At 29.9% G+C, this 27,551-nt stretch overlaps 2 protein-coding genes and 1 non-coding gene across 3 annotated transcripts; 1 reads left to right on the top strand and 2 right to left on the bottom strand.

Moving 5' to 3' along the window:
* Window positions 1–2,237: 2,237 nt before the first annotated feature.
* On the bottom strand, window positions 2,238–5,683 carry LOC106765185 (phospholipid hydroperoxide glutathione peroxidase, chloroplastic). Its single transcript, XM_014649716.2, has 6 exons — window positions 5,259–5,683; window positions 4,952–5,028; window positions 4,743–4,804; window positions 3,351–3,469; window positions 3,103–3,270; window positions 2,238–2,630 (listed from the first exon to the last, which is right to left on the bottom strand). The coding sequence occupies exons 1-6, from the start codon at window positions 5,592–5,594 to the stop codon at window positions 2,601–2,603; spliced, it is 792 nt and encodes a 263-aa protein (XP_014505202.1). The 5' UTR covers window positions 5,595–5,683; the 3' UTR covers window positions 2,238–2,600.
* A 4,049-nt stretch (window positions 5,684–9,732) lies between these two features.
* Window positions 9,733–15,613, top strand: LOC106765263 (probable protein phosphatase 2C 60). The gene is made up of 11 exons (XM_014649824.2): window positions 9,733–10,032; window positions 10,848–10,969; window positions 11,281–11,344; window positions 12,127–12,235; window positions 12,925–13,078; window positions 13,569–13,694; window positions 13,789–13,912; window positions 14,375–14,451; window positions 14,629–14,681; window positions 14,866–14,920; window positions 15,230–15,613. The coding sequence occupies exons 2-11, from the start codon at window positions 10,853–10,855 to the stop codon at window positions 15,368–15,370; spliced, it is 1,020 nt and encodes a 339-aa protein (XP_014505310.1). The 5' UTR covers window positions 9,733–10,032; window positions 10,848–10,852; the 3' UTR covers window positions 15,371–15,613.
* TRNAC-GCA lies at window positions 15,119–15,190 on the bottom strand. Its single transcript has one exon. It is a non-coding gene; the product is annotated as a tRNA-Cys (tRNA).
* Window positions 15,614–27,551: the final 11,938 nt, after the last annotated feature.

Below are 27,551 nucleotides of genomic sequence, written 5' to 3'. Positions count from 1 at the left end.
AGACAGGATTTAAATCTATACCGATGTTGCTTCGACAGAATATCACTTGTATGAGCAATAAATAATTGATAGACTGTACTTCTGTCAATTCCTGAATCATCTTGAGGGGAAGCAGAGGATAAACTCCTTTTAGGTTCACTAACCAGCCACAAAAGAGGATAATCTTCCCCTATACAGAATAAGAATGATGGGAGGAAGCAGTACGAAATCGGCCAAATAGATTAGAGTTTTTGAGAACTAGCTGCCTACTTCCTCTTCAAATTGATAAGAACCTCTTTTCACCAGGAGCAGCTTCTTCAATTCTACCATCTTTAATTGTCAATTACTTACATAAAATTACACCAACCATATCTGTCTCCAAGAATCAACCAAAAGCAACATATAGGAGGAGGAGGGGATCCATTGCTTCTAAGATATCCACGTTTTAAAGGGAAGATGATGAACAGAGGAGGATCACCCGTTAACTATTTTTTTTCAAATCTAGATTGAATACAAAATTCCTTATACAAATCAAAACTCTTTCCTTTTAAGAAACATTAAATGTCAAAAAGAAATCCCAAATCATCAAAGAAATTAAACTCAATAGAAGAGAAACCCCAACAAATAAATACATACTATCTGCCCATTTGAAATCTTCAAAGAGAATTCTGGTGCAAAATATTTAATATAATCATTTTCCGGAATCTCTGCAAGACAGAACAAAGCAAGTAAGAAACATTTCCAATCTGAAAACAGTAGGACAGAGTTTAAATCTGGAATGTGGAATCGACTATATTGGACAACACATGTATGGTATTGTTTAGGGGCTCGTAGGGTTAAGGAGGATTATATTGTCTATCAGGACATAAACCTAAAAAGCACAAACTTATAACTAAGATAGAAAGCATTTTGGGGATAAATTACTCTCCGAGCAAATGTTGCAAATAAATATAATGCAACAATTACCAAATGTAAAGCAAACTCTCCTATTCTCTTGAGGGAAAATCGGTATTGCGTATTTTTTTCACCCATTCCAAGTGTTGTGTGCAACTACCGAAATCCTATGCTCATAGAAATTATGAGAAAGGAGCAGAGCCCTTGCCCTAAACCGTAGATGAGGAAGACGCCGATGACGAAGGAAGGGTTTAGCTTTGAGGAGAGCTTTTGCAGCCATTGGATTGGTTGTGTTAGAAGAGAGAGAAGGGTTTTGGTTTTGGCTTTGGTGGTGACGGTAACGTCAGTGTTCTCACCCATTGCGTGGTTGTTGGGTGGGTTCAAATGAGCTGGGTTTGTGTTTCATGGATTGATGAGATGCGAGATTTGGTTTGACTTCAACACTGCAACATCAACAAGAAGAAGATGATGATCTGTGACGCGATTCAGTGTGGAAAGAAGCGTTGAATGGTTGGGTCAAATTACGCAGCATCTTCTGATTTTGATCATAATTTGGTGAAATATATGATTTGAAAAATTAATAAAGATTATGACACATTTCAATATTCAATACCCTATAATTCTTTACTATTAAAATAGAGAGTTAACAGCTGTTCTTGACTGAGAAAAATCAAAATATAGAAGAGAAAAAAAAAATACTGAAAACTCTGATAATGGGACGAAAACGGATTTCACTATCTCATGCATATTTTTGTAAAAAAAACAATCATCTTCGTTCTCGTACCTAACTCCAACAGGTTTCAAAATTTTGTTCTATTTCCATATAAGTAACAGGTATATATTTGTATCCATGTACCTGTTTCTTTATTTTTTTTCTATTAATTAATTAACTTTTATAAAATAATAAAAAACTACCACAAATGAATATTAAATATTTAATACCAAAATAAAATTATTATAATTTTTCTAATATCATATAATTAGAAAAAAAATTGCAAGTATATAAATTTTAAATTAAAATATCAAATAAAATTCTAACTTGCTGCATATTTAAGATATTTGAAGACTTATAGAATTTTGCAATAGAGAAAGCTTTCTTGGCCATCATGAGAATTTTTATCTAACGCAGTCACAATCAACTTCTAAATGTTTTGTCCTCTCATGAAGCTACTGTCAAATGTTTCAACCGCAAAAAACCTTACATGTGATGTGAACCATGTAACAACTTAGTAATTGACTTTGAACTTGACCTGGGAACAATAATTTGCATTTTTCTCTCCCATGTATCACCTGCATACCCTGTCTCTCTTCAATCATTTTTTTTACTAAAAGAAATAAAGTTGACAAAGCATTTATACTTAACCTTTTAAGGTGAAAAAATGATCTCACATAACCTAACTTCAAGAACATAGCGGTAATAAGAAACAGTATGCTGCTGCATCTACATTAACTATAGCATGTTACATAAGTTACAAGCTTTTATAATGACAACATATTACTAGGACAATATAAATGGCCAGAGAATTTTCCCACAAAAACAGAACGAACAAATACTAATATGAACCATTTTGGGCAAACGAAGTATAACTTCTCTTCACTAAACTGGTAATTTCTTTAGTATAGACACCAAGTTCATCATCATCTGTTTTAAGTATTAACTCCTCGTGCAAGATCGCTCGCTTTATGCTCCTACATACAGTTCTTGTTTGTGTTCCGAAATGCAAACCTCATGCAGCAAGTAACCTCTGAATATCCTTCTGAAAAAGTAAATCAGGAAAAGGTTTAATGATACAATCTTTTTGATAGCTTCAGTATCCATTCTCAAACATACACGCATAACTTCTCTTATATATACACGTAAAAACAAATACATAGTTTTCTTTTAACTGTACTTCCTAATATCTTGAACGGGTGCAGCCCATATTTTAGCAATTACAAGAAGCTATAAGAAAATCTAGTACTAAAACTAACAGTTATAGCTACCAAGTAAAAAAACTCATTTTCTGCTGCTCTTGAAAGCCTTGTAGCATTTTTAGTGATACAGAATTATGCCAATTCAAGATGTATCACACAACTCAAAGCCATATGTGATTTATCTCATAATAAACGAATCACTGGCTTGCCAAATCTTATCAAATTGAGCAATTCAAACAACAAAGAATAGAAGCTTCATTGTTATTGTAACAATTAGAACCTGGACATTTCCTTCTAGGTGGAAGCTTAACATACCTCAATTTGGAAAGGAGACGTTGTTGGTGGGTATCTTTCAATAACTTTACCATTTTTATCAACCAAGAATTTCTCAAAATTCCACTTTATAAGATCACCCAGAAAGCCTCCAGCACTAGATTTCAGAAAACTGTACACTGGAGCCGTAAATGGTCCATTGACATCCACCTGTTTTATATAACTTAATTACTTTGTTTACTTGTACTTTAAACTGTTCTGAACTGCTGACTGAAGAAAAAGTACCAAACCTTGTCAAAAATTGGAAATTCTGCTTTATATCGAGTGCAAGCAAACTGCTTAATTTCTTCATTCGATCCAGGCTCCTGCATACCAAATTGATTGCAGGGGAAAGCTAGAACCTCCAAACCTGAAAAGGAGCAGCATAAGGACACTAGATGTGTGTAGCTGAGAAAAATATTAATTTAAAATTGAAAAGCTTAGAACCATATTCATAAAAACAACAGAATATAAAATTGAATAAAAATCATTTTTTGAACCTACCCATTGGAAGTATTTTAATTTTCCAAAAACAAAATCACCAAAGTTCTTCCAAGAATGAAGAGACCAGAAATTACAAGGCCAACGCTGAGTGATTTTCCACCATAGATCAACATTGTCCCTCTACTCATTTTAATAAGAAACTTAAGGTGCGCTTTAATAGCCAGAGATACAAGAATGACAAATCGAAACAAAAATGGAGCGGCTACAATAGGCATTGTCATTTTGTAATTTTTTTCCACATCAACTTGGAACGAAATGCAATATACAGTTCAAACAAAACAAAATGAAAGTGAAAAAGTTTTACTTTCACCCCCTACCTAATCATTTTGTAAATTCTTTCGCCCCAACTTAGAATGAAATGCAACGTCCAAACAAAACATGAGAAAATGAGAACTTCTTTACTTTCAATCCCATACCTAACTCTTCAAATTTCCATCTTCCCTAAATGCACACTGAGCACCCTTAATTTAGCCACAAAGGATGGAGTCTGTATTTCTAGATTCTACCCTTCTACTGCTAGAAACTCACCTTGATCTTCATCATATGAAGAAGGAGAAAAAGAATGCTTAAAATTCTACATAATATTTGTGATTATTTTAAAAATGCTGTCAAATAAATAATTCATTAAAACAATTTTTTTTCTTTGTCACCCATAGATGGTTCACGTACTTAATTAAATCCAAAATAACAATCAAAGTGGAATAAACTGCAGCACACGAGTTAACAGGTTCTGCAGTATTTTGTATCATAAACAATCCATTAAACAGGGAAAAACAGCAAGATAGTTTGTCAGCAGACAGGGAAATCAATATACATTGTAAAATCATAATCAAAGTTTAAGCGACCATATCAATAGAACTGCGTAGTAGAGGAGAGTTAACATGTGAGAAACAGACCCCAGCCAGTAAACTTCATTTACATCAGTATCCAATCCAAAGGTACCAATAAATTGTGCCCGAAGTCACAAAGGAGGGACACACCTCTTTCCTAGTTTTATACAGTACACAACAAAAATAGAATGGTTTGCACAAGTAGATAGATTCATAACCAATAAGATATATTAGCAAACACCAAGTAAAACATGACATATTGTCATTCTCAGAAATATAGCAAATAACAATCATCTGTACGAAACATACCTTGATCCTTATACTTTTCATACAAACGAGACAGCTCCGAGTAATTCGATGACGTCAAACCACTGCCACAGGAAGGAAATTTATTAAACTGTTAGCTATGACCAATTTGGTTTTAAGATATAGAAAATTGTAAGAACTAATGAGGAAAACTAAGGCTTCATCAGACATATTGAGCAACATATCTTCCTTGAAGAGTGCATAACTCATACCATCGTGAAGCAACATTGACAATCAATAGAACCTTCCCCTTAAACTTGCTAAGAGCGACATCCTTTCTGTCAATATCCTGCATCATAAAATATAGTACAAATATAATATATACCTTGAGCACATAACAAGTAAAAATAATAAAAATATAAAACCTCTCTTATCTAAATCTCAGAAAGATATCCCCATTCAGTAAAACTATCCATAATATAAAAAAAATTGACACCCCACTTCTCAAATTCAATTTCCAAGGTCGACCCAATTCTTTTCAAGAAAAAGGGTTGTGGAAATTGAAATTAAACATGGTACCTTGACAGTAAAATCATAGATGGTCTTTTCTGTGGCAGCTCTGGCATGAACTGAGAAAGACCTAGGCTTTATGAAGAGCCTTGGAAAAGTTGATGAGGTTCGTAGGGAAAGGGAAGGATCAAAAAAGGTTGAGTTGGAGGAAGCAAAGGAGGATTTGACGAAAGGAAAAGAGGGAGAAGTTGGTGGGTTTGTTCTGGCATGGGTGAAATCATGGAGGGGTGTGAAGAAGGTGGTGGAGAAAGCCATGGAGGACATTTTTGGTGGTTGCAAACTCAAGAGATTTCTCAAGTTTCGTCCTTTCTTTGATTGGAATATGGAAGATAATCTGTGTCTCATACAGAATGGAAATGTCTGTAGATTGGAAATTTACATGGGAGAAAAATATTAGATCAAAATTTTTCAATGTTTTTTACAGAAATGAATGATCCAGACCAAAATTCAGTTCTTGAAAACTAAATTTTATTCTGATTTTTTCAATTTATTTTTAAAATTAAAAAAAAAAATACAATCTTGTGATAGCATCACTTTATGGAAAAACAAGATTCTCAGCATTTAAATAATAAACAAGTCTAAATTGGAACTTAAGATTTGACTATTTTCTTTTTAAATTAGTATATTTTGAGAAAAAATATATATAAAGATGAAAATAATTTAAACTAAATGATTATTTACCATTGAAAATAACAATTAACACTGTTCACAGTTTTACAATTTGACATTAATCATTTGAATTTTAAAAAATTATAAAATTATTTTATTTAGCAAATGATAAGTTTCAATTCATAATAAAAAAACTATCGAATCAATTAGTTAAATAAACACGAATATCGTTTGTGGTTATTAAATACTAAAAAGACATAGGTATTGACTTAAATATTAGACATGTTATATACATGTGTTTATAAAAAAGAAAGAATAGAGCTTATAATTTATTTTTTATATCTTAAATATTAAATTATTATAATAATAAATAGCATATTTCTTCCATTAAATTGGATCTATGCTGAAAGAGTGGCAAGAGAGGAACTTATCCGAATCTTCTACTTAAAAAGAAAACGAAAGGTAAAAATAATATTATATGTTTAATTTTTAAAATTAATATACTCTAAAAATTATACGTCATATGCAAATAAGCATTATTTTTTTATGTATCATTACGTGGTTTAAACTTAATGCAAAATAATTGGTTCAAATATATTTTAAATCCTCCGTTTGACTTTAATTTCTAAAAGTTTGTTTGATATTTTTAATTATTAATTATAAACTTAGTATCAAATATATAAATATTAATTGAAAATTAAAATTTTTTGAAGCACGCTTTTTTAATGAGGTAATACATTTAAATTTGTTACAAATACTATAATAAGATATGATTTGATCAAATTATTATTTAATTTACACAAATAGAGAATTGAAAAGTAATTTTGAATTGATAAAACATGAAATTTAACCTAATTTCGTCTTCTTTTTTTTTATTTGTATGTACTACTTTTCATGTGAAAAGATTAAGATAACGGAGATTGTTAATATGTGTGAGATGTGATATAGGTGGAAGTGTTGAAACCTCAGGTGAAGATTTGATGGACTTGTTTATGTGGTTCATCACTCACCACACACTCTTCTTTGTCTTCATTTATTCTCTTCTTAAGTCCTTATCTTTCTCTCTTATAAACAAATATTATTTCTTACATATCTTCAACTTACTATTTTTCTAAACACTATTTTAAACATTTTTTTTTTCTATTTAATTCTATATACAACTTTACTGTCCCTATTTAAAAATAAAATAAAGACATCTACCTTTCTTATTATAAAAATCAAGATTTTTTTATAATATGTATATAAAATAAAGGAAATTATTATAAATGTTGTAGAGTGTATAGACATGTTTAGTGTATCTACAAGTCTTTTCTTTTGAGTAATAAATTGTTTACAAAGTGTATCATTTAATAAAAATTTTATCTTAAACAATTTGAAATATTAAACTCACTTTTGTTGGACACTGCTTGTGAGTTGTATAAAATGTTATTCATGCTCAACATACACGTTTTGCTCATGAGTCCAATGATTTTTTTTCAAACATATTTTATATAAGGTTTAAGTCATATACGTTTTTTCGTTGAATATTCGTTTGTTAAACTTTAAAACAAGAATTGTACCGTGTATGACAAACGGCTAGTGAGAAACGTTCGGTGGGACGAAAGTGACTAGTCTCAAGATCTGCGAACGACCAGACGTTTTTATCGCCTGGTCGAAGAACGACAATGACATTAATTCAGAATTAAGATAAAAACAGAATTAAGGACATTGGGCCAACGATTGGGTCGTGATTAAGGTTTGTTAATCACATACTCATAACAAAAACTATAAATAGAGGTCAAAGGTAAGAGTTGGTAGGTTACATTCATTGTGCATTTACTTCAACTTTTACTTTTTCTTTCGATCTCTATCATTTGACTACCCATCGACTTGAGTGTCAGAGTGTTTTTAGCAGATATCCGACCGAAAGAGAGTACCCGAACTGTCGGAGAGGAGATCTTGAGACGAGACCAAACGTTTAGGAGCTAAATTATGGAGATGAAAATCAAACCGACCTCACAATCGGAACAAGAGTTATTAGACAGTGAATTTTTTTTTTTTTCAATTTGCAAGGATTTTTATTCCTCACAAATTGATTTGCGAGGTTTTTTTCACCTTCCACGCTTAGAATCATCACAAACTATCCATGGAGGTTTAACATGATCCACAATATCAGGTTTTACCTCTTTTATTAGTGAGATTTTTAAGCTCTTTTATTACCAGAGACTTTTATCTTATTTATTCTGAACTATTTTATTATACAAATGACCTCTGTTTTCTCCTTTTTACTTTTTGGATTAATTAATAATCTATCCAATTTGACAATTATACCTTATTTGTATTTAGTTCGTGATTTACTATTTTATTTTGCTTTCATTATTTCTACATGACAATCTATGTCTCAGTTTAAGGTGTTTATATTTTTTCCAACAATATTTATTTACAGCAAGATTAAAATATATTAATGATAATAGGAAATAAATGACAAAATTCATTCACTAAAGTGCTCACAACCACTGAGCCACCACAATGGCCACAGCAAGCGCAAAATCTCAACCTTGTACACCATAATAGTATATAGTGCACTATCTTCCACACGAGTTAATAAAAACACTATGTGACAAAACCCTAAAAATGTAGTTTGTGGTTTCTATTTTATGGACGCTGTTTTTTTTTCATGAATGTCTGTCAGACAGAATCATTGGGAAAGAAACATTCCACCTATTTTTACTTTCTACACTTTATAATTGTTTCTTCCACCTCTTATTATAATAAGAATAACGAAAATAATCTTAAATTTTTTTATATTTTTCGAAAAATTATTATCTAGAATAAATTCATATCATTTTTAGTTAATGTGAAATTTTTAACAAAAGTTAAAATTTATTTAGATTTTTTTAAAAAAAATTATAAAATCGATAAATTTGTGATTTAATTGATAGAAAAGGTTTGAAATGAGAAAAATAAAGATGAAGGATATAAGGAAGATGTTGTTTTAGTGAATGCAATAACTCACATAGCTTTCCCATAGATGTAAAAATTTTAACAATTCTCCACAAATTCTTTCTTATATTACATGTCATTGATTCAAAATTATTCTATAATTAATAATAATAATTATAAATATCAATTAATAATTAAATGATATGTAAGTGATGTTAAAGTATTGTCAAACAAAAATTTTAAAGGAATTATTATCCTTTACTAAATAGTATCAAAGAAAATAAATGATTTATACTTAAAAATGATTAAAATATTTGATGAATATGTTATGGTGAAGGCAGGTTACCTCAGCTTGGCAAAGACTTTGACTTAGAGAAGTCTTTGTCTTTCATTAACAACAATGACAGCATAGCAACTACTCATACCACACATCCTTTACTATAGTCCCCACACTTTTCAATTTTCTTATGTTTTTTCTTTTTCAAATTCTTCTATTCTTCTATTCTATCTTTCTCCACCCATTCAAATTTCTATTATCTTTCTTCCCTCTTCATAATAAATACATTAACATATTGTTACATGTCACTGTCTTCTGCAGATTTTTTCCTCGTCAATCACTTCTTCGTAAATTCTGCAGCAACTATTAATTTCATTGAAACCAAGTTTGCTTTGTCTCATCTTGAATCTGTGAGTCTCGTTTTTAAGAACAGTACAAGTGTGTAAATTGCAGACACTCCTTTTTCTAAGGAGACCAAAACAACAGAGACTCCAAAAACTCCTTATATCAATCAGCAGAGATTCTTTTCTTCCAATTTTACTTTTTAATATATATATCTTCTAACTTATAATCTATAAGAAATAAAGAATGCCTTATAATATGTAAGAAATAATAATACTAAAGACTGACTTGTAAGAATACATTGAAATTGTGTAAAAAAAATGTTCGGTGGGTGAACAGTATCTGACAAATTCAGAGGCTCTAAACCAGAATAAAGAAATATCATTCTTTGCCACAAAGTCTTTTTCTTTCTTTTCTTTTCTTTTCTTTCTTTATAATAGAAGCGGTTGTAATTATACCTGTTTCTGTGTTCTCTTCTTCGTTCTCTTTCCTTCACCTCTCTGTCTAACTCCAAACCCAACACCTCACTCTCTCCATACTTCTGACCTGTTATGTTAGTACCACTCTTCAATCTTCCCATTTGAACTTTGTTCATACTTTTCAAAGGTTTAAAAAAGGAAGAAAGAATTAAAAGTAAAGTCTTTTGCACCTCATTTGATATTTCTTTTAACTTTCAAGTTAGAAAATGCAGAATTATGAGCTGTGAACTCTTACTGTTAATTTTGTGTTCATATTATCATCTGGGTATTCCTTGATTATGGATTCTACCCTCTATTGCTCTCTGATTACTGCTTCTTTGCTTTTCTCTTTACTGTTGATTAATCTTGATCTTCATTACTTTTTGTACATTTCTCAACACAATTAAGACTTCAAGAATTTCCAATTTTTCTTGTGGTCATTTTTCCATATTGAGCGCTAGCGCTTCTTTATTCAGCTTTCATTATCTATAGCTTGAATTCAGTCTGCTCTGTCTCTTTATATTTTATTTTGGGTTGATATTTTGTGTTTCTTGCATGGTTTTAGTTTCAGATCATTCTGTATTTTCTAACCCTGCCACTGAGAAAAAGGAAAAACAGAAAAAAAACCTTTTTGTTGACTGGAGGAGTCTTCTTAGTTCCTCTGCCATGCTTGAAAATCACTACCTCATCCTTATCTTTCTTCTGAAGTACTACTGTCATGTACTAGAACTGCAAAAGTTATGCTTCTAACTGTTCTCCCAGTTGAAGTGCGATTCAGTTGACATTTTCTTTCACTCTTTCTACTTTCCCCTTTGAGAACAGCTTATTCGTAATTTTTAATGTAGACATTAGATTTGTCTTTGAGCATCATGACTTGTCTTTTCTATGTAAGAGCTATTATAGAATGATATCCAAATTCCTTTTCAATGTTTTATTTGCTTATTTTTCATGATTGAAGAAATAAAACTAATGCTTATTTGTTTTGTTCAGAAAGAATGGGAACAAATCTCAGCACTCCCAAAACTGAAAAGTCTTCCGATGATGGAGAAAATGATCATCTTAGATATGGTTTATCATCAATGCAAGGCTGGCGTGCATCAATGGAAGATGCAGTAAGTTGTCGCTGGAAAAGTTGCCACTTAGTTTATTACATTCATTATCTTGTTTGTGAGTAATACTGAATTTTGTCTGCACAAAAAAAAGAACTTAATTTAAAGGTGCAATTTTATCTTCTGTCTCATGTTTTAGGGACAATGAGATTTTTGGTCTGGTCAATTATGTTTTCTGGAATGAATGTATGTATCATTAATTATGCTTCTAATATTGTAGTTTGCAACTTACTTTGATTTATCTGTGTGCATATATTGCTTTAGTTGAAGATTAATCTGCTGTTAAGTTTTTTCATTCTCTTTTCTTTTGCTAGCATGCTGCACATCTTGATCTGGACGAATCCACTTCCTTTTTTGGAGTTTATGATGGTCATGGAGGTAAGACTCGAACAAGTTTGAGTATTTAGAACTAGTTTTACAATTTTATTACTGATGTCTTCTGTACATGTTAAAAAGGACTTGCTGTTTCAATTTTTTTTATTTTCAGTTTTACAACTTTGTTACTTTTTCTGTTTCATTTTTCTCTCATTAGTCTTACCCTTCTAACCCCTGTAATTGAAAAAAGATAAGTATGATATGATATATTCTTGAATAATAAACCCCTGAAAAGCAGAAATGGTAACACCAATACTTTCCAATTTCTCTGATCAGTTAAAAGAGAGACTTCTGCAGAAATTATTTTCCTAAATAGTACAATTTTCAGTTTTCTTTTTTCAGAAACTTTTCTTATTTTCTCATAGATATCATCTAGTTAACCTTTGGGTGACTAGTTTCATGTTGCCACTCATTTCAATACTTTTATTTGAACCATAGATAAAAGTTATTTCATGATACGTTGTTATCATGCTCTAATTTATGTAAGTGGACTAATATACTTCTAGGTAAACATTCATGAGAAAAGAAAAGAAAGTAAGTGAACAAGGTAAAATGGGTCTAAAGTACTAGCATAAGTTAAATTTAACTTTGCTCCTTAAATTTTTGACAATTTGTCTCATCGTTTCCATATTCTGATGTGCAGAAGTTATATTAACTTATAACTTATGACAGGAGTTTGATTCATTCCTCATAGTTTCTTTTATTTTTCTACTCTTGTAAGTGTTTCTTGAGTGATTTACTCCAGAAATATGTTATGGATGCTAAATTAAGTCCAAAATTTTCAGGTAAGGTGGTTGCCAAGTTTTGTGCTAAGTATCTTCACCAACAGGTGGTCAAGAGTGAAGCATATATAGCTGGAGATATAGGAACCTCTCTTCGGGAATCATTTTTCAGGTTAGAGGGAAAAAAGTGAACTTCATGTCTTACTACTAAAAGTGATTCTTCTGAATATAAAGTATAGCATACTTACAATTTACTGCATTTCATTAAAATTATAGAAGTGAAGATCACATAGGAAGCATGCCATTAAAATTTGGGGTTAAATATGTTTAGTCCCTAAACTTGGAGGCAAAATTGGAATTCATCTTTATCCCAAAATTTGATACATTTTGGTCTCTATAAACTTTAAAAACGAATAGATATAGTCCTTGTAATCCAGATGTGTTAAATTGTTTTGAGGTGTCTACATCTTAGGATGGTGTTCGAATTGTTTACACATTTTTGACATGTTACAACTCAAATGTCAGCTTGGAACACCATTTAAAAATGAATGAACACTGATTAACAAACTGATTAAAATTAACGTTATTAAGTTTAAAAGACTATATTCATTCATTTTTAAAGTTTGAGACCAAAATGTATAATGTTTGAGACCAAAATGTATAAAGTTTGGGACATGGATGAATTCCAATTTTGCTTCTAGTTTAGAAATTAAACACATATTTAACCCTATATAGGCAAAAAAATATTGTCACGGACTCCATATGCATTCGTTAATTTCTTCTAATCCTTCAACCAAAACACCAGAGTAAAATGAAATAAAACAAATGAGTAATGAGATGGCAATTTTGTAATAATTGCAGGATGGATGAGATGATGCGTGGTCAAAGGGGCTGGAGGGAATTGGCAATTTTGGGTGATAAGATAAACAAGTTCAATGGTAAGATAGAAGGATTGATTTGGTCTCCACGAAGCAGAGAATATAAGGCTCAAGAGGATAGTTGGGCCTTTGAGGAGGTAGGTATGACATTTGAAGGTCCTTCTTTAACATCATAGCTTTCATGAGTCTAAGTCTTACATTGAATAAAAATGACAAAGTTAAATACCATATAAAAAAAATTCATACCTTGAGGTTTTAAGTTAAAAGTAGTGTCAATCCCTTTTAATTTAAGAGTTAGGCTCAAGTATAGTATATATAACTCATCAATGGGTTATATACATGCCACATAGCTTTTTAAGTAAAGAGGTAAGGTTTTAAATTGTGGTAAGACTATGGTTTTATTGCAATTCTTGACATTGAAGAAAATTGTGGATAAATGCAGTCAAATTACAGTTGCAATGCCATATCAGAGAGCCTAAAAACCTTGATTTTGTGGCCGAAATGGTGATAACAGACCAAGTGTGTTGGTTTTGTGTGTGTGAAATTATAATTTCTCTGCACCTCCATTTTTGTTATCTGGTGTCTCTTTCGTTGCATTCAGTAATATGTCTTATGTATTGTAAGCAGGGTCCTCATTCTAATTTTGCTGGACCAACTTCAGGAAGCACTGCCTGTGTTGCAGTTATTAGAAACAACCAACTTTTTGTAGCAAATGCTGGTGATTCACGTTGTGTAATATGTAGGAAGGGTCAGGTAACTTCTAGATGGAAATTCTCATCTTCAAAATAACAGATTTCGTGTACAATTATTACAACAATTTTCTGACTATTGTTCATATTATCTGCAGGCGTACGATTTGTCTATAGATCATAAACCTGATCTTGATACTGAGAAGGAAAGAATCATAAAAGCCGGTGGTTTTATTCATGCTGGAAGAGTTAATGGGAGTTTAAGCCTTGCAAGAGCTATAGGTATTTATTTACCAACAAGTGAGCTGTTATGAATGTTTATTAAAGATTCCTCCAATTTTAGCTGGTTTTATATTGGAAAATTGAAGATTTCATATATTTGTATTGGTTTCTTCTGGATACTAATTTCTTTGTGACATGTTAATATAATTTTATTTCGGATTTGTTAAGAAGTACATTTAAAGCTTAAATCAACTTTACGCAACGGGCTTGATAACAGGTAGAAAAACAAATCTAACAAATAACAAATTTCGTTAGGATAGACTCTAACTCATGACTCTGATACCATGTTAATACGTAGATTTCAAACTTAACTTGTTTGTAAGTGAGGTTTGCACCTAATTGAAACTGTGAATTGATCTTATTTCTGAATTGTTGATATGAGATTTTAAGAGCCTTTTGGTAATGGTGTATATGGGTCATGGTTTATATGGTCCCCATTCATTATGTTTCACTATTCTGCAGGTGACATGGAGTTTAAGCAGAATAGATTCCTTCCTGCTGAAAAACAAATGGTGACAGCCAATCCAGACATAAATACTGTAAGTTTGTTCATGTGTGATATACATTAAATCGATCAACTCTACCAAACTTTCATGGTTGCAACATGGAATAAACAAAAATGAAATGCTTGGTTAAAACTCAAGATTCTAAGTATTTTCTACCATCTTAAGTTTTCAACTTTTGACCGAGTATTATTATTTGTCATTTTATAACAGATTGAACTTTCTGATGAAGATGAATTTATAGTGCTAGCTTGTGATGGCATATGGTATACTTCTTATTCTATTATACTTTTCTATTCTCTATTATATGTTCTTGAGAATTTACACTTCCTGACCAATCTCTATATGACACTTAAAAAGAGTTTATTGATTTTTTTATGATTCAAAAACTCAATTATGTGTGACATTAAGATTAACCATATAATAATTTTTTGGCTCTTATTGCTTCAGGGATTGCTTGTCAAGCCAGCAATTGGTTGATTTCGTACGCCAACAACTTCTCATTGTGAGTTTCTAAGTTTTAAAATTTTCCTAACAAACATTAAATGAATAATGTACCATTGTTGCTTATACTTGTTGATGATATTTAATGCAGTGTTTGGTACTGTCATGAATATCAACTGTTGTTTATACTTGTTATTAGTTAGAGAGAAACTGTGGATGCATAATTAATTACAGTGTTAATAAAAAATTTAGGGAAAAAAGGGCCCAACCGGGTTCGAACCGGTGACCTCTTGATCTGCAGTCAAATGCTCTACCACTGAGCTATGGACCCTATGTTGTTAATTAATGTGAACATCATTTTATGTCACAGGAAACAAAACTTTCTGCGGTTTGTGAAAGAGTGCTGGATCGATGTTTGGCACCAACAATAGGTATTGGTGATGGATGTGATAACATGACCATGATTTTAGTGCAGTTAAAAAAACTGAGGCAGTCCAGTGCACCAACATAAGAACAATGATCTTCAAATGTTTGAACTAAGAATTGAGAGCACTGAAATTCAATAGGTTTTGTACTGTATATACAGTGTGGACTACTCCTTTCTGCTCAATCTAGAGTTACATCTTCACTTTAACTACCATTCATTTTCAAATTTTTGTCTTTACTTTCTACTAGAGTTACATATATATATTTGAACATATGATATGATTTAGATGATGATATGCAATAAGTGAAAATTTATGCCTTCGTTTAACTTCTAAACTTAGTTTCTTATGTTTTGTGCTTTTAAAACTATGTTTTTATTAGGATTTATCTTAAATGATGTTTTCATTAGGATTTATTTTAAGATAGATAATTGAGTTTGAGATATAAAAACATGTTAAAAATAGTCTTTTAATTATCTTGAGATATACTTGAATATTTGAAGTATATACAATTATCATTTCTTTCTAAAAAAATAAGAATACATCCTTTTGATACTCAATATTTGATAATATTGTGTTTCTTTTGTCATGATTTTTTATTTTTTAAATAATTAATTGATATAGAAATGGGTATGGGTATGAATGTATCTCAATGGAGATAAAGATGATATAAAAATGGTATATCCGTTGGATAGAGGTATGATGATGATGACTTTTTTTCTTTAGGGACGAGTGTGGGATAATGAAACTCTCTATGCCTCGTCTATTGTCATCATTACTTTTAGTTGCATAAACATTTATTTATTTATATAGAAAAAATCTAAATCGATAGGATGTGTTAAATCTTTTTAAATTTGGGTCAAATCTTCAAAGTAACAAAAAAAATCTTTGAAATAAATAAGAGGATATCTTCAAATTTCATTAATAAAACTCAAATTCACAATTAACTTTAAAGATTCACAACAAAAAAATTATAGATATGTGGCATTTAGGTGGTCTATTCTCTCGTAGAGTTCATGTATCCATTGTCCTCTAACATCACGTCTCTCTTTTCTTCTATTTTCATGTTATTTTTATTTTATATCATGTTTTGTAACATCTTCACGAAGTGTTAAGTCTTTGGAGTTTATTTTCTTGTAATTTAAATAATCAATTACAAGGTTTCAAGGAAGTAATGAATTGTTCATTTGATTTATTTATTTAAGTTTATTTTAATTTTTTTTTATCTTGAGTTCTATTAGTTGCTTTTAATATTGGTATTGACAAGTGTGAATAAAATTGACTTATTAAATCAGTAACATTCAAGATTGAAACACAATAAAAATTCTAAAAATTAGGTAATGGAGTTCAAATAAGTATTTTTTAGGGGTTAGACGATTTAAATTAAGTGTTAAAAATTTAAGTATTTCTAAAAGCATTTAGGAAAACTTTTTAAACTGAAAACAATAAGGGAAACTTATTTTTATATCAGTTCGGTTCAAACTAAACTACCTCAAATTCTCTTTTAAGCACTCTTAAGGGATTCCACTTGTGACACCCAGGCACTAACGAGGGCGGGGAGTGATCGTCGGTGCAAGAGGCATGGACAAGGAGCGACCACTGGCAGGCTTCTAGTGGAAGGGGCACGTGGACGAATCGAACATACACCGGAATGAGAGGAATCTAGAGACTGTATAGGTATGGGACTATACAGTTGAAGGATAGCTTAAAGGAATTGATTTGGCTACTCATATCAACAAATGCATTTGCTTTTCGGTAGCCTAACTCATAAGAACTCCATGGTTAAGCGTGCTTAGCCTAGAGTAATTATGGGATTAGTGACCTTCCGGGAAGTTTTCTCGGAAAGTGTGTGAGTGAGGACAAAACACACTGGAAAGCCTCGTGTTGATGTGTGGGGGTAGTCAGTAGTCCCTGTAAGTTATCGGGGCGTTACAAATGGTATCAGAGCCTAGCCTCTCCCAGTACGGTGTGGTTCGAGGACGAACCAGACGAAAGCTGTTGGGCATGTGACACCCGGGCACTAACGAGGGCGGGGAGTGATCGCTGATGCAAGAGGCATGGACAAGGAGCGGCCCCTGGCAAGCTTCTAGTGGAAGGGGCACGTGGACGAATCGAACATACACCGGTGTATGGGACTATGCAGTTGAAGGATAGCTTAAAGGAATTGATTTGGCTACTCATATCAACAAATGCATTTGCTTTTCGGTAGCCTAACTCATAAGAACTCCATGGTTTAGCGTGCTTAGCCTAGAGTAATTATGGGATGGGTGACCTTTCGGGAAGTTTTCTCGGAAAGTGTGTGAGTGAGGACAAAACACACTGAAAAGCCTCGTGTTGATGTGTGGGGGCAGTCAATAGTCCCTGTAAGTTGTCGGGGCGTTACACCACTAATCTTTCAAAAGATTACAACATGTTTAACCACTCCTAATTTACTAATTAGACGAGTTACACCACTTTTGGTATCTTACTAATCTAATTGACTAGACCATTTAACTCCACTAAGTTAAACAACCAAGAGTTTTAATTTATTTTTGAATATACAATCACAACAAAGGCGTTTTTAGAAAACAAGTAAAAATTATAACTCTTGTAGAGAAGATAAGATTTATATATAAATAAATTTGATGACTTATAATAAACTTTTCTTTTTCAAAGACAATGTTAGACGATGAAAGCTTGAGAGAAAATAATAGCATAAAACTTTAGAGGATATTCTTCTTATCTTCTCTCATGCAATCCTCTTTATATAACTATCTTCGAAAAAGATCCGTTACTTAGAAGCATTGATTTCTCGTAGGTAGGTAGCCTTTTGGTACGAAGTCAGATGTTATGTGCTTTTGTAGAGATAGCTTGTACGGATGAGTAGAGCATAAAACACTTAAAGAAACATTCCCATGATTTCTTTCTATCTCTCTACGTTCTTCTAATCCAATGTAGAACCTTTAAAAAAGCTTTGTACTTTTGTGATCTACACAGATAAAGAGAACATAACATAACAGATAGACGAGTACTATTTGCACATGCATTTAATACGTTAGACGTTAAGTGTTTAGGAAAGATCTGTGTACTTAGCATTTAAACAGATTAAGCGTTTAACAATATTATCCTAAATGGTTCATTTTATTGGATATTATTTTATTAAACACTGTTTGTTAGACTTCAAAACATGAGTGGTTAGACGATCTTTGTTAAAGACAAAATCGTTTATGTTAAACAAACAATTTCATGTTTTGAAGTTTAATCAAATAACATTAAAATGGGTTAACATATGAATATAACCTAGGATGAAAACACAAGACCTAGAGCCAAAATTCCAAGACACCCACAACCTAAACCCCAAACATAGAAAAACATCTAGGAAAACACTTAAGTCTTAGGAATAGAAAAACATCTAGGAAAACACTTAGGAATGAAAAAAATATATAGGCTAAAACACATAGATGCATGACTAGATGATGTCTTGTCTGAAAGCATCCAAGAGAGATTGAGCTAAACACTCAATGCTTATAATACCTGGATTAGGTATTCATCATCTCTCGAAAAACAAAATGAGTAGAGATAATGTCTCTAACAAAACCTTTTAAAATACTTAACTATTAAAACATAAGAAAAGATTAAACATGTTAAACGCTATTAAAGAAGCGTTTACTTGATCAAGACGATACCATGAGCTTAACAATACCTCATCTTATGATGAAGTACATATCATGTTAGGTATCTGTTGTGAAAAGAGAGCTTACCTAACGGTAGAAAATCAAAAAGCACTTTGTTGTTCTGAACAATCATTAAACGACATTAAATGTTCAACGTTCAAAAACAACAAAAGTAATAAGAAAAGTCATATATGTTGCATGTACAATTTACTCTAATTTTGCAGATAAGTTATTCTACACATATCAAAAAGTGGATGTTAGAGACGAAGAAGATATTCACAAAATGTTCCTCACTTGAAGAAAAATCTAAAAAGATGGCACATCCTACTTCAAGCAAAGGATTGAAAAAGCATGTATGTTGTGACAAAAGTTGACTTACACAACGATTACTGTGAAAAGAAGAAAGAGAAATTACAAGTATCGAGACTATCAATTACAAATCCAATATAACGGACAAATATCCATGAATTTTATAAATAGAAGATCTTTCAAGAAGGAAATCAATAGGATAGCTCAATAGCACAAGAAAAGCTTACAACAACATATTCATCCTGAAGAGAAAAAAAAGAGAAAAAAGCAAAAAGAAAAGAATACATCTGAGCTGAAGAAAAGGGCAGAGAAAGAGATACTCTCGAGCTTAAGTGTCATATTTCTTACCATTGTAAGAGAGAAGAAAGAAACACCTACGAGTGTTTTGACTACATTGTATTGTAATCAAATCTTCTTTGTGAGAGATTTAGTCTGAACTACTTGTAAGCAATCGTTGATTGCAATTCTGAAGAGAATTAAAATACTTACAACTGAACTCTTTTTGAATTAAGAAATCTAGGCACGATACTCTAATACCAGGAGTGGTTTGAAAGCTTAAAGGAAATATCGGCTAAGGTTGTTAAGTACCAAGAGTGATACGAATACTCAAAGGAAATCTCAATTAAGGTTGTTGAGTACCAAAAGTGATGCAAATACTCAAGGGAAATCTCGACAAGAGTGATGAGTACCAGGAGTAGTGCTAATACTCATTATTTTAAGTAGAGTGTCCAAGCTTTTAAAAGAATATTTAAAATGCTTGATAACATGTTATATCAGAATGATTGTGAAAAATGTTTTCTACAAGCACTATTCAACCCTCTTTCCCTACCCCTTTCAAATACTTCAGTCTTGTCTTAACAAAGATAACAAAAATAAAAATAGACTCAAATAAATAAACCAAATCAATAACTCATTACTTAAATTGAAACCTAATAAGTCATTATTAAAATTACAAAATAATTATCGCAAAGACTTAACATTGCATGAAAGTGTTACAAAACATATAGAAAATGAAAATAAAATGAAAATAGAAAAAAAAGGAAAGGATAAGGCGTAGTAAGACAATGGTTGTACGAAATATGTAAGAGAGTTGATCATCTTAAATTCCTTTCCTTATCTCCTTTTATAGAATTAGGCTATAGACTTATTTGTAAATTTTGTTGTTGTGAATTTTTAAGGTTGACTGTGAATATGAGTTGTGTTAATAAGATTTATATAGGTAATTTTTGAATATTTATGAGATATTGAAAAAAAATCATGTTACTTCTAATGTTTGAAAAGATTTGACATGCTAGTTTATTTATTTTTTTATATAGTTACATGAATAAATATTTATACAGAAACTTTCAAATTCCATTAATTATCTTAGAATAAATTTTAATTAGAACAAGATTTAAAAAGAGAAAATTGAAATAAAAAATTAAATTTAGAAATTAAATGAAAACATAAATATATTAGTATTGTATATTGTATTTTATTTGTGTTGTGGGCCTTGTGACATTTTATGGGTGTTGGCTCTATGGAGGTAGCAGCAGAGATTTGTTTCTTAGCTTTTCAAAATTATTAGTAGAAATCTGATTCCTATTCTTAGAGCATTTTCTTTCTCTTTTTATGGGAACAAAATCATATAACACTTCCACTTTTACCAATATTCCATCTTTTTCTTTTATTTGTCATTTTTCATTAACACATCCAATTACATAACAAAATTAATCTTAACTTAATTCAAATTTCTCTTATTATGATAATGTAATCCGTTTATAATTCAATTTATAATTAAAATTAATAGAAGAAAATATTAGAAACTAAGAACAAACATTGAAAATGTGATTGAAGAAAATTTTCTATAATAGTTTTTGTTGAGAATTGGTCGAAAATATTATCTATTTAAGATGGTTATTCTAATTTATATAAATAAATTATTGAAGAAGACAAGAAAATGTTAATAAAAAGTTTCTATCAATCTATTTTCTTTTAAACTGGTGATTTTTAGTTTGTATATTGTATAGGACAATTATTTATTTGTACACATTAAAATTTTATAGTTTTTTTCAATATTTAAATTATGCTGTAACTACAATTTATAACAAGAAAATATCTTCAAATATGTCAATTATATTTTGGATTTATAGTAAACAGTTTAAATGGTTATTTATTAAAAAATATTGATACAGTTAAATATAGAAAGATGGTAGACTGAAAAAGGATAACCAGTTTAAAAAAATATGCATATATAAAAAGAATAAAGAAGGATAGTTTGAAAATTATCAAATGATATATTCTTAGTAATTATCATAATGGTGCAAAATATACTTTCAAAGAAAATGAGAAAATATTATATATATATATATATATATATATATATATATATATATATATATATATGAACTTAAGTTGAAAAGAAGCAAAATGTCAAAAAATTTATAAATTTCACTAGGACCAAAAAAAGTTTCTATCGACTAAGCAAATTTTTTTATTTTTTAAAATTTTAGGAGAAAAAAATTCATGCCATGAAACTTTATTCGCTTTTTTTTTTATTAGTCATTTTTTTTATAAGATAGTAAAGTATAATATAGAATTATAATTTAGTTTTTAGATAAATGATTTATTTATTATCTAAAAAAATCTTAAAAAAATGTTTAGATCTTTTAAATTTTTGTTACATATTAAAAGAATATTAAATTAAAAGAAATAATTATAATTTTTCTTAATTAAATAAGTCAAATTATTTAATCTACTAAATTCGTAGAATCTAAATCATTAATTTATGACGTCTTTAATTCTAATTAATATATGTAAAATAACGTGATTACCTTTATCTTAAAATTACAATTATATTCTGCGGTAGGATAATAACATTAATGAAAAACAAATTAATGAAAACAAGTTAACAAAGAAAAATTTGCATTCAATATTATATTAACACCAAACAATATTATGTATATTTAGTTACATAGATATCACAAAATAAAATAAAATATTATTTCCGAATATGTACGTTTAAAATTTGAATAAAAAAAACTTCACCACCAACAATATTCTTAACTGTTTATCTCCTTAATTTCCCTCTCAATATATCTTCAATCAAAATTATTGAAAGATATTTATGAAAAAGAATTTATTAGAAGATATGACATAATGTCGATACATCTTTTTCCCTTTTATTATTTTTTTCATTCTCTCTCTACAATTACTTAAAAACTTTCAAAACTACACTAAACTTATTTTATTTTACTAATTTAAAAGAAACACAAAAATCAAATCAAGAATCATAAAATACATAGTAGAAGATAGAAGATACGATGATAATTTAGTTTTTTTTCTTCCTTCTATCACTTTTTATCGTTATGTCTTTTTTATCTCTTATATATCTTCAACATGATTATTTCAAGTATCTATTTAAGTTTTTTACTTTCATGAAAAACAACACAAAAGTGTTCTTCGTTTTTAGTAAGTAGCACAAAAGGGCTCTCTTCTTCTTCGTCTAGGGTTATGATCATTGTGCTGTTCATGTTTTTTTTTTTTTTAATCCCTTCTTTTTCTCAATTCAAATTTTAATTATTCAATGCAGATCATTATCAGCAAAAAAGAAGTGCAGAAGGTTGTGATTTTTTTTTTTCATAGAAAGTTCATTCCTCTTGAATTGAAACCTCAAATTGAGGTGCAAATATGAAAAAGGGTCGTGAAGCTAGTGACTCCATTGAAGATGGGAAGAATAATCTTAAATACAAATCGCTATTGGCACATTATTTACACATTCAAAAGGTTAGAATTATTTTTTATTCTAATAAATTTAACTATTGGTTTATGATAATATTTATGATTATTATTATTATTATTGATTGTAGAGTAATTTTGAACTAATCACAGAATGACACGTAGACGATGTTCAAATATTATAAAAAAAAATATTGTTTCAGTATTATTATCCAATTAGAAAATATTAGATTTGGGAGGATGATTTTGCTAATAAAGTTATGAAAATATTACAGGAGAATGTTTCTAAGAAAAGGAAACTAGAAGCAGAAAAGCTTAAGAGAAAGAAACTTGTAGAAGAAGTTCGGTATGAATCGTTGGAAGTTAGTATCTTTTGTTGTTGTTATATCTTATATTTTATGGATAATGTTATGTTTTCTGATTTCAGATTTTTGAGACAAAAGTATAAGTATTTTACAGAAACAGCGACAGATAGGAATAGCCAAAACAAAGAAGAAGATATTCATGATGAGCCCATTAAGAAGGAGATTGCTATTCAGGTATTGTTTTGCTTAAAATATTAACTTTTATGGTTTTTTATGAGTTAGAAAATTTAAGTGTGAATTTAAATTTAATATTATATTATAAGTTAAATATGTTTTTAATTTTTGAAATATAAAATAAATTAAAATTTGTTATAGTTTTAAATTGGATGCAGTTTGGTTTTCTTATCATTAAAAATAAATAAATATATTTCTTTTAATTTAATTGTGTGAATTTTTTTTAATATATTAACCACTACTGTTACAATATAAAATAAGTGTTTTATAAAAAAAATCATTTTTACTGTTAATTAAACTTTATGAAAAACTAAGTGATAAATTTTATACAATGACAAATGAGAATGACAAAAAGTTTAGTTTAAATTTTTTGATAAATTTTATTCAATGTGTATTATTAATATTTTTGTATTTAACAAACTAATATTCATCTTGAAGAATATAATTGTTATCAGTTTATTTGAATGAAAAAATAAAATGAATTGATTTTAAATAATTTGATGCAGAGTGAGTTGAAGCAAGAAAGCAATGATAGAGAGGAGGAAGTGGTGGAAAAGTCAGTGGCTATGAACTTCTCCACCAATGGAAAGAAGAGTAAAAAGAAAGTGTCATGGGATGAAAAGGTGGTTGTGTACAACTATCCTTGTATGGATTTGATGAAGAAATTCAGAAAATGCAAAAAAAAAAATATGAATTTAAGGAAAAAGACAAGTGAAAACAATATTAGAAAGTGTAAGCATAATTGTTATAATTTTTTCTTTTTGACATTATCTGACAATGGTGCATTCAATATTGTAAAGAAACAACCACAATAGAATTTATGGTGCCTCTTTCTGGAATATGAAAAACTTTCTGCTTAAAACAAAGTTCAATTGGTAATATGATTGTTCAATTTATTTTATGGATGACAAAAGGTACATTAACAGCACAACTTCTTATACAACTTAATATAGTAACAAATCAATTAAAATATACTGGAATAGAATTTGATGAAGAAGTATCAGCATTGATGATATTGATATGTTCTTTAGAGAATAAAAGAAGAGTATTTGGAGAGAATTATTTGAGAATTATATCCTTTGAATCCAGGATAATCTTGTAAGATTATTGGTAAATGTGTATTAAAGATTAAGTTAAATAGATCATTATGATGATTAAATAACATTATTTATATTCCTGTCTTAAAATGAACTTAACCTCATTAGGTCAATTGTCGCAGACGGTTTTATAATATTTTATGGAGATTATTAAAATATTTCAAATGGTTCAATCATTACCTATAGATAAAGGTCCATAGGTTTAAACTATTGGAAGTTTGATATATGCACTCACCACTACACATCACTTCATTTTTGTTGATAATATAGTGCAAACATTACTACTTAAGTAATTATTTCATGCAATATTTGAAAATTAATATAAAAACTATCATAAATTATTTTTTATTCATTTTCTTAATACTTTCTACACACCAATACAAATCATAATTAATTATTTATGATCACAAAATAAAAAAAAAGAATAGAAACTATTTTTGTTTTCTACAGATCTTACAATTGAACTCCATTATCAATATTGTGTGTAACTATTTTGCATTTAGTTTTGTTCCACACAATTTGAATATAGGAAATTTATGTTATTTCCTAATACTCTTATATGTATCTCATGTCATCATTCAAATAAATAGTAACTTTATCTTTGGATGTGTTGTCGAATGTCTAATACTTACTTTGTGTCTAATGGCATGATCAACACCTCTACAATTCCTCCATTAAATCATAGTGTGAGATGATGGTCATTATCTATTTAGCAACAAAGGATTTTGTCTAAAAATCATTATAGTGTAGAAAAAACATTTGAAATTGTGTAATAAGTTTTGGTTATGAGAAAAACAAAGTCTTTCAAAATGTAGTGACATTTTTAAAATTATTTATGGAAAATGTTTGTTTGACAACAGAAATTTGACAACGATTTGCCGAGAGGTGTCATTGTCTCATTTGTTGTTTTTAATGAATTTTTAAATAGTTTAATTTTGTTGTAGAGGGCATATTTGGAAACAAAAGTGCTAAAAACCTGATGGCGCCTTTCAGAAAGTGAAATTGTTTTCACTTTGAACCTTCAAAACTCTCTCACCAGTTTTTCGTTCTCCGAAACCTGTCGTTCCACCATCGAAGTGTTGCTTTGGTCTCGTGTGTGACAGTTCGCCATTGAAGAGCTGGAGGAAGTCTCGCTTTGGTCCACCCTTCTCGTCATTTGTGGAAAGGTTTTGTTTTTTGACCTCCTTGTTTTTTCGCTTTTATGTTTTACCGATACGGCGTTAGATATCATCTTTCGATGTTATAGGATATCGATTTCAACTGTTCCTTGTTGTGGTACTAATTAATTCATGATATGCGCTCATGATATGCGCTCTGTTTGGAATTCAAAGTATTTAGGATATTTCCCCTTCTTTGGACTCCGCATTAAGTGAATGCCAGAAACCCCTTCATTGCAAGCTTTATAATTGTTGGGCACTCTGTTTGTTGTCAATCGTTTTAGTATTGCAAATGTTAGTTTTGTTTTTTTCTATCCCTTTTATTCACTTGAAAATCGCAACACCCCAATTTTTGAAGTTTTCTCATGTGTGTTTGTTTAGTTTTACTCTGCGTCATCCAATGTCACCCTGAAATATCAATTAATGTTGGTGGTTTTCTTTTGGTTTATGGTGTTGCTGTGGTGGAGTTCTAGCATCCAGATTGTTTCTCCAAAAGGGATAGCATCTTATGGAGTGGAAGCATTGTTAAAGTAAGCAAAAGTTGGGACTTTGAGAGCACCTTCCTTGGCTGTACAGAATTGTTTCAGCAACCAGTTTTCAGCAGCAAATTTTCATCATTTTGTACCTATTTTGGAAGATATCAAACTATTGTTGGTTGTCGGAAACCAAAACACTAGTCTTAATTATGTCATTTACATGTCAATATTATATTTCTTTTCTTTTAAAGATTTCTTTTTGTATAACAACTCTAGTCTGCATAAATGTGGTTTGTTCAAGTTTTCCTCCTTTGTCAGTTCTTGTTGAGTTATAATTGCATAATTTATTAAATGCTGTTTAATTGGCCATAGGATGATAATGTAGCTTCTTAATTGATTTTGAAATGCTAAAATATTTTTTACTCAGTAACAATAATTTTAATTCAATAACAATAAATATTCAATTTATTGAATTCAATTGAAGTGTTTTCCTGTTCTGTGCCATTTCTTGTGGAATTATGATTGTTTGATTTATTAATTGTTTAATCACCCATAGAATAAGGATAAGGAGAATATACTTTATTTGATTGTATAACGGTACATTTTTTTTGTTCAGTAAGACAATGTTCGTATATTTGAACTTCATGTGTAGAAATGTTCAATTTATTGAATTTAATTGAAGTACTTTCAAGCTTAGAGCTGGGTCTACTGAAGCACCATGGTAGCTTGCTTGTTCACTAGTACAAAAATCATATTTTATAACGTACAAAAACGAACTATGACGTACATAGTTTTGTACGTTATAATAGGTCTACATATTTTATGACGTAGCAAAAATTTACGTTATCTGAACATATTATGACACTGTTTCTAAAAGAAATAACTCTAATGAATGTGAACATAGATAATTTTACTCAATATCAATTCGAAACAATTTTCTCCAATATTCATATAAAAAAAATGGACTGATTTTAGGAACAGTGTCATAATACTAAATGTATGTTTCTAAAATCAGTCCATTTTTTTATATGAATATTAGAAAAAAATTGTTTTGAATTGATATTGAGTAAAATTATCTATGTTCACATTCATTAAAGTTATTTCTTTTAGAAACAGTGTCATAATATGTTCAGATAACGTAAATTTTGCTACGTCATAAAATATGTAGACCTATAATAACGTAGAAAACTATGTACATCATAGTTCGTTTTTGTACGTCATAAAATATGATTTTTGTACTAGTGGTTATTCGAGTTTCAAAGTAACATAAACAAGATAAGATGAACTTTGCCATGAGATCAACCACATTATGACATGAC

This window comes from Vigna radiata, chromosome 6, assembly GCF_000741045.1.
Source record: "Vigna radiata var. radiata cultivar VC1973A chromosome 6, Vradiata_ver6, whole genome shotgun sequence".
NCBI classification, from domain to species: domain Eukaryota; kingdom Viridiplantae; phylum Streptophyta; class Magnoliopsida; order Fabales; family Fabaceae; genus Vigna; species Vigna radiata.
Note: the sequence above shows the minus strand (reverse complement) of the source record. Positions and strands in the feature narration are given on the sequence as shown.

Coding starts and splice junctions, on each gene's coding strand:
- LOC106765185 (XM_014649716.2), bottom strand. CDS start 5,594: ATGAGACACAGATTATCTTCCATATTCCAATCAAAGAAAGGACGAAAC. Junction 5,029..5,258: donor TCTATGATTTTACTGTCAAG/GTACCATGTTTA, acceptor TTTATGATGCAG/GATATTGACAGAAAGGATGT. Junction 4,805..4,951: donor GTCAATGTTGCTTCACGATG/GTATGAGTTATG, acceptor TTCCTGTGGCAG/TGGTTTGACGTCATCGAATT.
- LOC106765263 (XM_014649824.2), top strand. CDS start 10,853: ATGGGAACAAATCTCAGCACTCCCAAAACTGAAAAGTCTTCCGATGAT. Junction 11,345..12,126: donor AGTTTATGATGGTCATGGAG/GTAAGACTCGAA, acceptor CAAAATTTTCAG/GTAAGGTGGTTGCCAAGTTT. Junction 14,921..15,229: donor TACGCCAACAACTTCTCATT/GTGAGTTTCTAA, acceptor TTTATGTCACAG/GAAACAAAACTTTCTGCGGT.